The sequence below is a fragment of the Mus pahari genome, chromosome 17 (assembly GCF_900095145.1).
Source record: "Mus pahari chromosome 17, PAHARI_EIJ_v1.1, whole genome shotgun sequence".
NCBI lineage: Eukaryota > Metazoa > Chordata > Mammalia > Rodentia > Muridae > Mus > Mus pahari.
The window spans coordinates 63116861-63128630 of NC_034606.1; the positions used below are offsets into that span (position 1 = coordinate 63116861).

Genomic DNA, 11770 nt, shown 5'->3' on the forward strand with positions numbered 1-11770 from the left:
TCTCTCTCTCTCTTTGTCTCTCTCTCTCTCTCTCTCTCTCTCTCTCTTGGTTTTTCCCAACAGGGTTTCTCTGTGTAGCCTTGGCTGTCCTGGAACTCACTCTGTAGACCAGGCTGGCCTCGAACTCAGAAATCCTGCCTCTGCCTCCCCAGTGCTGGGATTAAAGGCATGTGCCACCACGCCCGGCTCGGATGCTGTTTTCAAATAGCCTGTAACTAGAGTTACAAGTGATTTGTGAGTGGTCCCATGTGGGTGTTAGGAACTGAACAGATTATTTTTAAGAAGAGACAGGACAAAGGGAGATCTCACCACAAAAGGATACCAATGTGTTATCTCACAAATTGGAATGGGAGGGGAGATGTCTCATTACTTACACATTTAAAGTAAGTAAAGATGGCTGGGCATGCAGGTGCATGCCTTTAATCCAACACTCCAGAAACAGGGCTGTTTTTATTCTAGCAGTTAATATAAAGATTGTTTCCCTATTCTGAGTTAAGTAATTAAAACATGGAAGATTGGGTTGGAGAGATGGCTCAGTGGTTAAGAGCACTGACTGCTCTTCCAAAGGTCTTGAGTTCAAATTCCAGTAACTTCATGGTGGCTCACAACTATCCATAATGAGATTTGACACCTTCTTCTGGTGCATCTGAAGACAGCTACAGTCTACTTAGATATAGTAATAAATGAAATCTTTAAAAAAAAAAAAAAAAAAAAAACTTGGAAGATTAACTTTGGGCAGAAGTAGGTAGATCTGAGTTCAAGGCCAACCTGGTCTACAGAGTGAGTTCCATGACAATAAGAACCACACAGAGAAATTCTGTCTCATAAAAACCAGTGTAGGGGGCTGGAGAGATGGCTCAGCGGTTAAGAGCACTGACTGCTCTTCTGAAGGTCCTGAGTTCAATTCCCAGCAACCACATGGTAGCTCACAACCATCTGTAAATAGATCCGGCACCCTCTTCTGGCGTGTCTGAAGACAGCTACAGTGTACATATAATAAATAAATATTAAAAAAAAAAAGTGTGGGCTGGTGAGATGGTTCAGCGGCAACTGCTCTTGCAAAGGTCCTGAGTTCAAATCCCAGCAACTACATGGTGGCTCACAATCATCCGTAACGAAATCTGATGCCCTCTTCTGGAGTGTCTGAAGACAGCTACAGTGTACTTACATATAATTAAATAAATAAATATTTTTAAAAGTGTATAGTGTGTGCATGTGTGTACCACGCGCTGTTGAAGACAAACACTGTCTAACTGCCAAGATGATTCAAAAACTGAATACAAGGAAGGGAGACCAAAGCCGGCGTTTGGTCAGCCTGACTCAAATACCAAGTTCCAGGTCAGAGTTACACAATGAGACCCTGCTTCAAAAAGTTAAGAGATTTTGGAACAGGAAATAATTTGATATTTCTAAACTCTTAAGATTACCAGTTAGAGTAGACCTTAGCATATAATTAAAATTTGAGTTTCTAAATCAGTTTTCCTTTTATTAGGCATAAAACCAAAGCCAACTATTGAACACTTTTCTTTCCCATTTAAAGAGTCAGAACCAGGCTGGTGAGATGGCTCAGTGGGTAAGAGCACCCGACTGCTCTTCTGAATGTCCGGAGTTCAAATCCCAGCAACCACACGGTGGCTCACAACCATCCGTAACAAGATCTGACTCCCTCTTCTGGAGTGTCTGAAGACAGCTACAGTGTACTTACATATAATAAATAAATAAATCTTAAAAAAAAAAAAGAGTCAGAACCATGGAATTTTGCAGCAAGTGTCTAAGTATAAATAGCTCGTTCTTTCTGAGATTTGGATTGATTACCTACTTAAGGCCATTTTCTCCTCTCTAGCCAGCCAGCACCTTTCTTTCTGCCTCCCTCTCGTTCCTTTGTCCAAAGCTCTGCTCCTCCCTAACGCATCTTAAGGGCATGACTCAGTTCCCAGTTATAAGACTTCTGCCAAACAATCAAGAAATCTTGCCTTGGAGCAAAATGGTGTTGAACCGTGACACTTAAACCGACCCACATGTATTAACTAACCACATGCCATACTACATTCTCCATACTAACTACATAAAGTATGTAAAAGCCTTATGTGGAGTTACAACTTACTTCAGGGGATCTTCTTGATCACTGTCTATGCTATCAGCTTCACTGTCAGGGTCACCTCTCCATGTCTGATCCACAGTAATGGGTTCCTGGTCCCCATCACTCCAGCTGTCTTCATCTGAGGCAAGGAAGGGAAGAGCAGCCATTAAGACTTCCCACCTCTGTAACTCCACATATGAAGCTACATTACTTAAGAGTTCAACCTGAAACCTTAAAATTCAAAGGTTTTAACTTTTTAAAATTTTAACACAAGGAAAGGTCACCAGGTTGGAAGAAATAATCTAAACAAACTCTAAATGCAAAACAACCAACAACTAGCATGAGCAGCCCCAGCATTCTCACCCAGGTCCCAGAGCAATGCAGTGAGCCAAACTCATTCGTGAGCATCTTCCTTTCTTATCCCAGGAGAGATGATCCTTACCCAGTATCCGGCTGGCTTCACTGCGGCTGCTCTCTGGGGTCTGCGAGCCCAGCTCTGTTTTAGCATATGAGCTCAACTGGCACAAGAGGGTTTCACCCATAGGGCCTGGGTTGCTCTTCTTCATCTGAGCATGAAGTGCTAGGGCATTTCTTCGAGCGTGTTCGGCACAGAAAGACACCCTAAGGAGACAAAATATTAATATTTAATAGGTCCTCTCTTAGAAAGGATCCAGCAGAGCGGGCAGTGGTGGCACACGCCTTTAATCCCAGCACTTGGGAGGCAGAGGCAGGCAGATATCTGAGTTTGAGGCCAGCCTGGTCTACAGAGTGAGTTCCAGGACAGCCAGAGCTATACAGAGAAACCCTGTCTCAGAAAAACCAAAAAAAAGATTCCAGTAATACTCAGTCACCAGTTGACTTTTTCCTTAGGAAATATAAATGACTATAATAGTCACACCCTGAAGACCAGTATAACCAGGCATGGTGACTCACTCCCTTAATCTCCGCACTTTAGAGGCAGAGGCAGGTGAATCTGTGAGTTCGAGGTCAGCCTGGTCTACACAGTTCCAGGACAGTCAGGGCTAAATAAATAGACCCTGTTGGGGGGCAGGGAGCAATGTGAATTGGGGTGGTGTGGGGTGGGGTGTTGTGAGGTGTGTGCTGCTCAGGGTCAAACCAGAGCTCCGTGCAGGGACAGCTCTAACACATGCTACCTCCATGGCTCACAGGGAAAGACAGCAGATTAACCAATGTTCTAGTTATCAAACAAACTTCTAACTATAAAAATGTTAGCAGTATCTCACAGAAAATCAGAGCTGCTTTTATTTTTCAAAATTATTTCTAGAAGCACATCTAACTATCAATCCACTATAGGCAGACACGCTTCAAATCTAAAACTAGTTGTTTACAAATTACCTTGTGAAGTCACATTTTTGCACAGATTAAATACATACAGATAAAAAAACCTATGAAGTCCCTTCGAAAACACACACACACACACAGTGTGCCATTACTTAACAAGGCTGGGCAAGTGAATCAGTGCCAATTCAGTGACTCAGCAAACAGAAGCACCTACCACCAAGGCCCGACCACCTGGGTTCCATCAACCCATCACCACCCCACACAGCAGAAACCAACTCCAGAAAGCCACCCTCAGACCATGTGTGTGGCAGCACGTTGAGTCCACATAACAGATATTTAAGGAAGAAGACTTTAAAGCTGAACAGGAACAATCCCAGAACCCCAGAAGCGGAGTCAGGAGAATTAGGGGTTCAAAATCAGTCTGACCATAGTCAGAACTCAAAACCTTAATTTTTTCAAGCAAGCGATTAACTAAATGTCTCTGCCTCAAATGTCCTTCTGGTTCTCATTATTGGCCGGGTGGGGTGGGAGGGTTGAGACAGGGTTTTGTTTAGCCCTGGCAGTTCTGGAATTCAAAGCTTTAGACCAGGCTGGCCTAAACTCCCAAGTGCTAGGATTAAAAGCCTGCACCACCACTTCTGAGCATTTGAGTGTTTTGTTTTTTGTTTTTTTTTTTTTTTTTGGTAAAGTAATGGGGTTTTTTGGTTTCTTTTAAACAAATTATTTATTTTATGTATGTGAGTACACTGTAGCTGTCTTCAGACACCAGAAGAGAGCGTCAGATCCCATTACAAATGGTTGTGAGCCACCATGTGCTTGCTGGGAATTGAACTCAGGACTTCTGGAAGAGCAGTCAGTGCTCTTAACCACTGAGCCATCTCTCCAGCCCCCAAGAATGTATTCTTTCTTTCTTTTTTTAAAGAATGTATTCCTTAAAATACTTTACAAACACACGACCTAAAACTCCACAGATATGACCAACTCTACATATTATGTCCCCTTTTCACTTTAAAACTGAAGGCAGGGGACAGGCATGGTGGCACCAACATTCTCTAACTCCAGTTCCAGGAGATCCAACGCCCTCTCCTCAAGCATGAACGTGGTACACCAACACACATGCAGGCAAAACACCCATACACGTTAGAATTCTTTAAAAGCCATAAAGGGCTGCCAAAACTGTTCCAAGCAAGTCTTGTCCTTATGGGGAGTCCCGGGAACAGGGTGAGACTGTCTCAAAAGAGCCAGGAGGTGGGGGAAGTCTGTGGCTCTGCGAGCCAAGCTTAACCTTCTGTCCGTCCTTCCGAACCAGGAGGTACTAGAAACCAACTCCAGCAAATTGGCTTCTGACCTCCCCACGTGTCCCTACCCACACAAAACAAGCTACAAACGGGAAATAAAGGCTTCAAAATGTAATAAAAGTAAAAGTCTAACGGTAGGAGGTCTGGGCGTTGAGACAGGCTGGGTGATACAACCCGTGCTTGGCGTGCACTTAAAAGTAAAGAACGACTCTCTGCGCCCGAAGGCACCCACATGACCCACACACCTCTCCACATACCCATCTTTCTTCTCGGGCTTTGGGGCAGCACTGGGGCACCTTTTTCCATTCTTCGTCGAGATGTAACTACACTGTTTGAAGGGTGCATTCTTGTCTTCGAGGATGTGCTTAATGCAGAACTCCTGCCCCTCCAGGCGCGGCTGGGAGCACGGGCGGTGAGTGAACGAACAGGAAAGGGGCTCCTGCGACCTGGGCACTGGGGTGATCCTCCCCCGATTCGTTGGCAAGACGTGAATCCGAATCCTGTTCATACCAAAACCTGCGGGCAGGGCGGTCACACGACCGATCAAAACGGCCCCAGCCGGGCCACAGGTCCCGGTCTACGCGCTCCCCGCCGATCGGCGGCAGGACGAGGGTCGCGCCGGGACTCCCGCCGCCCGCCAGCCTCCCGTCACCGCCCGGGTCCCTACCACGTTGGCCGACTCTCCACAGCAGCAGACCGGAAGCGCGGCGCCTGTCCCACGCGGCACCACTGCAACGGCGCGGCGCGCCCCGCCCCCACGCCCCGGCACGCCGCCTTTGTCCCCGGCCGCCTCAGCGCTCCCACGAGCGCCTTGGCCGTCGTCCTGCAAGCGCCATCTTGTCCTACGGCTCCCCGGCACCGGAGACCCTGGCTCCCCGAAAGCCCAGCAACCAGAGAGACTCCGACGCTGCAGGAGACGACGTACCGCGCTGGGCTGACAGAAAGGGCGAGCAGCAGCCTAACTGCAAAGGCGAAGCGCCCGGCGCGGCGCCATCTTACCTCCCCCGCCGCGCTGCGCCGCGCAGCTTGCCCTCTGGCGGCTCCGCCTGCTCGGAACGCGGCCCTGAGGGTCCTAAACGCTGATTGGTCGCTGCGCTGAGAGTGCTGTGCCCCTATTGGTCAGAACCAAGACTAGCCTGTGGAGGGCGGGACAGGGAGAGATTCCGCGACGGGAGTGGCTGATGTGAAGTGTCTGTCAGAAACTCGGCCCGTGAGTGGGCTGTCGGAAAGGCGGGCCACAGCCAGTCGCCGGGTTCGGCTATTTTTCCGTCTTAGCAGGGTTCTTTCTTCTGGTGGCAGTGGTCTCCGGTCTTCTCAGTCAGCTACCTCTTTACCGTCCCTACACAGCAGAAGAGTGGACATTGGGGTGGCTGGAGAGATGGCTCAGTAGCACCGACTGCTCTTCTAGAGGTCCTGAGTTCAATTCCCAGCAACCACATGGTGGCTGACAACCATCTCTAACGGGATCCGATGCCCTCTTCTGCAGTGTCAGAAGACAGTGACGGTGTACTCATCTGAATAAATCTTAAAAAAAAAAAAAAGAAGAAGAAGAAGAAGAAGAAAGGAAAAAGAAAGAAAAGAAAACGAAAAAGAAAAAAGTCACGGTGGTTGACCGTGTTTTCTGTTTACACATGAAAAGGTTTTATTAGTTTTCTATGGTGACCAACCAGTTCATCTAATTTTTTTGGTAATTTCATGTAAACACTCGAACTCTTTCTTTCTCAAGAATCATATGTACTAATTAATTTTTGTAGAGCAGCCCTAAGAGGTAAACATTACTTTTTAGGTAGACATTATTTACGGATAAAGTGATGGAAAATCAAAAGGTGTTCTGGCATAGTGCATGCTTCTCTTAAACTCCCTGACGAATAGTGTATTATATAGAAACAGCAAGCTATTCCGTTTTCGCGATTCTTTAAAGATTCCAACCACACCTATAGAAATCCGATGGCTCTCTGCCTTATTCTCTTAAGATAGTATCTCCCATTTGGCAGTGGTGGCAGACTCCTTTAACCCCAGCACTCGGGAGGCAGAGGCAGGCAGATCTCTGAGTTTGAGGCCAGCCTGGTCTACAAAGCCAGTTCCAGGACAGCCAGGGCTACACAGAGAAACCCTGTCTCGAAAACAAAACAAAAGATGAAAAAGCCACCAGGCACAGTAGTTAGCACACGCCAGTAATCTGAACACTGGAGACGGGTAAGGGGGTCTCTGTGGTCAAAGACAGGATCTGGACCTGTCTCACTGAACCTGGAGTGCACCATCTTTAAAAAATTATTTGTTTGTTTACCGGGGAATGTCATGTGTATGTAATTCAGAGAACAATTTTCAGAAGTCAGTTGTCTCCTTCTGTCGTGTGATATGAGGATATGAGAATGCATCAGGTCTTCATGGGGCTTGGCTGCTAGAGCCCTCTGACCTTTGAGCAATAATTGTCTCTGCCCACGCCCCACCCCCACAGCGCTGGAAGTGCAGGCACAGGTAGATACCCCAGGCCTTTTTCATTGGAACTCAGCTCCCCACAGCTTGCACTGTTACCCACTGAACCATCGCCCCAGCTCCCTATTTCTAAGTTCTGAGCATTCTACTCTTCTGCATCCCTAGGCTGGTATCGCCCAGACGTGAACTGCAAGCTTGGTCCCTTCCTATGAACTTCGCGAGCTCATCACATTCACTCTGAGCCTGCAATTTAGTCTTTTTTTTTTTTTTAATTTTTTCTTTCAGACCATTATGATTTAACTGCCTTGGTCCCATTGCAAAAATCCTCCATTTATGCACTCAATTCCATATCACCTACTCAAGGACATAACTCCACATGTCTTCTGAATCTTTCAAAAACATATTGTGAGGTGTGACTAAGTATGACCCCCATACACATGCTAAGTGAGCGGTTCAGTGTTCCTATATATTACAGCTATTTTTTAAAAAAGATTTATTATATGTCAGTACACTGTAGCTGTCTTCAGACACTCCAGAAGAGGGAGTCAGATCTTGTTAAGGATGGTTGTGAGTCACCATGTGGTTGCTGGGATTTGAACTCTGTACCTTTGAAAGAGCAGTCAGGTGCTCTTACTCGCTGAGCCATCTCACCAGCCCCTATTACAGCTATTTTAAACACTCTTCCAGGTACTCCTGCTAACTGTATACTATATTATTAAAGTCAAATCTCAGATGGAAAGATCCATAGGATATTTTGTGATAGGAACATAATACATACTACTGAAACCAAAGCATAGTAGTAATGACTCAACAAAATAATAGTTAAAGACTAGTTTAAGGACATGGAACATACAAACAAGGATCAGGTATATTATCATTAATGTTTATTGATGGGATGGATAAATACAGATTGAGAAACATACTTGACAGCAAGATATCAAACTGATAGCCAGACTATAAAATGTATACAATATCCTTCTTTAAATTTTTTTTGAGTTTTTCAGGTTTTTTTTACAAAGAGCCCTTATGATATGGTCACTTCCATCCTATCGTCATTCACCTAACAGCAGTAGAGATCCCAGGAGTAGCACCCAAGACTAAGGTGCCCCATGGAGGACAGAGGCAACAGCAGAATAATATGCTGAGCAGTACAAAAATCAGACAAAACAAACAAAACAAAACCAAAAACCTCCCCACGAAATTGTACCTGAGTGACATAAACTGGTAAAGGTGTGTTACTTTGCTTTTTCACGTGTTTTTTTTTTTTTTTCTTTTTGTTCTTTGGTCTGATAAGAAAATGGACAGTTGTGAAAAGTCAGGTAATACCCAGATCAGTTTCCAGTTCAGAACCTCAATCTCACCTCCGTGAGGCTGCTGCACTGTTTTCCTTGGGTTCTTCGGCCAGACAGTCCTTTTGCTTTGTAAGTGATTTCACTATAGCCATCAGCTAATCACTCCCTCGGCATACACTGGCATTTCCAGATTACCTGACGGCAGACATACTTGCTCTGGCTTCAATTAACATGCTGTCAAGCATCCCTCTCGACCAACATTCACATGGCAACACAAAACCCATGACTTTCTCTTCATACAACCAGGAATATGCACTCATAAAGGGAAAGAGTAGACACTGATTTTTATTAAACATTCTTTTCCTTCCCCTTTCCATTGCCAAGTTCATGTTAACAACTTTAGAATACTAAAACGGAGAGCTTACCCACTTAGGAAACTGTGAATGTGGACCAGGTACCATCACAGTACCGCTCTTCTTCCAAGTTCCCATCCACTGAGGGGTAAGAAAGAGATGACAGTGTGGTGCAGCGAGATAGCTTCCTACACATTAAGATCGAAACCTCAATCAACGCCAAGACATTTGAGGACGTGTGACAGTTACCGAAAGCTCAGTGGAATGGTAGAAAGCTATTTCTCACTATTTGATGGGTTGCATAGACTGCTTAAGTTCTCCCATCTCAGGAGAATAAAATAGGCATTCCAATCTCAAGATGGTTTTGTTTCTCCCTTTTCCTAGCATGAGTATCAAAATAACTCATCAGCAAAAGAAAAAAATCTTTAAAAAAATAATTAGTTCCCAAAATAATGGAAACGCATATATTTAGATTCCAACCATACTAGGATAGATAGGACCCCTCCAACTGCCTTTGTCTAGAAGCAAGGTGTGAGAGGTGAATTTCGTTGCAAAGGCTCCAGGAACCCCAGCAGTGATGTTACCATGATTTTGTTTCAATACTCAAATCTACTGCTGTTTGCAATTGGAGATATTCAATTTTTCTATCACCACTGGTGAACCTAATAATATAGAAATATGTAGGATACACTAAACCAAAAAACTAAAATCATTTACAAGAAGGAAAAGATGCTGAGTCTCAGATACAAAAACAATGATTCATGAATGAGAAAAGTAGACTAATATTTAGGTATTTTCTAACCCAAAAGGCATAACTGGATACTTCAGAAGACCACACTGGCTTAAGGTTAATGATTCACCAGAGTTTAGCCAATAATACAGGTATATGCTAAAAGCCCTAAAGACAATCCACAGGTATTTATTTCTGCCAACGTAAAAGTCAAGCAAACTCTTAGGAATGAAATTTACAGAAGTTGAGGCTCCAAGCCTGCTTACCACTCGCATTTCTTCTTGACAGTTTAGATTAAAAGAAAAAATAAAGAGCCATGCTTACATGGCTGACTTTAGATATACAATTATTACTTCTCACCCCTTCAAAGTATGAAGGTAGGAGACACACATGGCTTAGAAGCCGTATTTATACAGAAACTGGACAATATGCATGCTAGCTGACAAGTGTTTATCTGCTACCCCAAAATAATGCAATGCAGCAGTTCATGCAGAGCCCACGAGGGAGGTTCAGGACCTATGCACAGACTTAGAAGCAGACACTGCATCTATCTATAGACAGTACCAGTAGGAACTAAGATAGTAAGGTCTCTAAACTAACCAAACTCAGTGTTGAGCTACAGTAAAAGATCAGACTACAGCATAAAGGAGCTCTCTAGACTCTAGTCAGCAGTTATTTCTAGTCCACTACAGAGCTCCAAGAAACTTAATGACAGGATTACTGTGAAGAAATGCTATGTCAGCAAATATGACAGCCTTTGTGCTAAGGGACTGCATGTGATTAGAAAACACTTGACATTAATGAGAGTGATTTAAAAAAACAGGCCACTTTCCCAAATCAAACCATCAATTCCAGACAAAGATGCAAACTAAAAGGTACATTTCCGTTTGGGAAGGTCAGGATGGAAAACACAATCTCAACAAATACCAAGCCTAAATTTAGTAATCATGATGACACATCTATCTTGCACAACACAGGAAATACCAAGAAAGAAATGTTACTTCAAATGTTACACACCAAGAAATACCACTGATTTATCAGCAAGGAGCTCCTTGTTTTGCACAGCAATGGCAGGCACTCCAGACAACTCAAACATGCAGATTAAGAACCACAAAGTCACCATAAGATATATTCCTTCCTATACATTCTTTCCTCTATTGGGCCAGTATATCAGCATCAGTAACTGCCTCAGTGTTTTTCCTAGTCTGTTCTTGGCAAGCAGCACCCATACCACTTCTGTTTCCCTATGACTTTTAATGAAAAGAATCTGACTTCTCCCTAAGGACTACTTGGCATGACAGAAGCTTAATTAAAACAAGAGACAAATTATTTTCATAGCACCATCTTGTCCATACCCCCCAAAACCCACATATATGTGTACACACACACACACACACACACACACACACACACACACACACACACGCAATAAACCAAATAACAGCAATGATCTGTGGCTAGGTAGCATTTTTCAGTCAGACAGCTTGGCTTAAAATTTTTATCTAGTCAGTATTTTTTTCAAGATTTCCTTCATAAAAAATATTTACTTCTAATGTCTGGAACAATCAGGTCCCATAACAGGATTCCTGATCCACTTTTTAAAAGGACTTTTAAGAATCTCTGTCTAGAAGTCAAATAGGCTGCAAACTGCAAGTGTGCAGTTGTTTCCCATTACATAAACAGATAAAAAGTGAGTCTTACATTCATAATGTAACTTAAACACAAAGTCTTCAGAATCCCAAATCACAATTTCATTGTCTTTAGTATCATTAACTCCCTGGCTTCTCCCAATCCTATTAACACACATGGTCTGGTCTTTTCAGGCAGGACATGCAAAGCATACCCTTCTCCCCTTCAGAGACCTGAACTTTCTTGCAAAGCCCACATGAAAAGACCCCATTCTGTAGGGGAGAGGCCAGCCTTGCTTTATAGGCTTCTTCTTCAAGCCCACCTCCATTCTGCATTGAAAACACAAAAAGAAGTAACAGGGAAGTTTCCATCGTGGTGCAGGAGTCAGGTCAGAACTAGAAGCTAGAGGGCTGCTACTCATTACCACATAAGCCTGTGGTGAAGGGAGGAGAGGACTCACACTGTCGATACATGTCTCTTATTATTGTCAAGGCCAACTATCTCTCTAGTAGAATGCTGAGATGTGAAAATGGTTAAGAATGGGAGGAATAAGGTAACATGATTTTAAACACACGCGCACACACACTCACTTTAAAGATCTCAATACTTCAAGTGGCCTGAGCCTATTTCACTCTTGGCCAAGAGCCTAC

General features: G+C 44.0%; 1 protein-coding gene across 5 annotated transcripts in view; it reads right to left on the bottom strand.

The window, feature by feature from the left end:
- The window catches only part of Kansl2 (KAT8 regulatory NSL complex subunit 2), a 16839-nt gene extending 11132 nt beyond the window's left edge, over positions 1 to 5707 (bottom strand). The window contains exons 1-4 of one of the 5 annotated variants that reach the window (XM_021216204.2): positions 5348 to 5691; positions 4938 to 5196; positions 2523 to 2701; positions 2105 to 2219 (exon numbers count right to left, since the gene is read on the bottom strand). In XM_021216204.2, coding sequence (XP_021071863.1) covers positions 2105 to 2219; positions 2523 to 2701; positions 4938 to 5188 — 545 coding nt within the window. In that variant the 5' untranslated portion in view covers positions 5189 to 5196; positions 5348 to 5691. Of the gene's footprint in view, positions 1 to 2104; positions 2220 to 2522; positions 2702 to 4937; positions 5197 to 5347 lie in introns of all 5 variants that reach the window. The other 4 variants (XM_029548106.1, XM_021216203.2, XM_029548107.1 and 1 more) reach the window with 4 other exon arrangements.
- Between the last annotated feature and the right edge of the window lie 6063 nt (positions 5708 to 11770).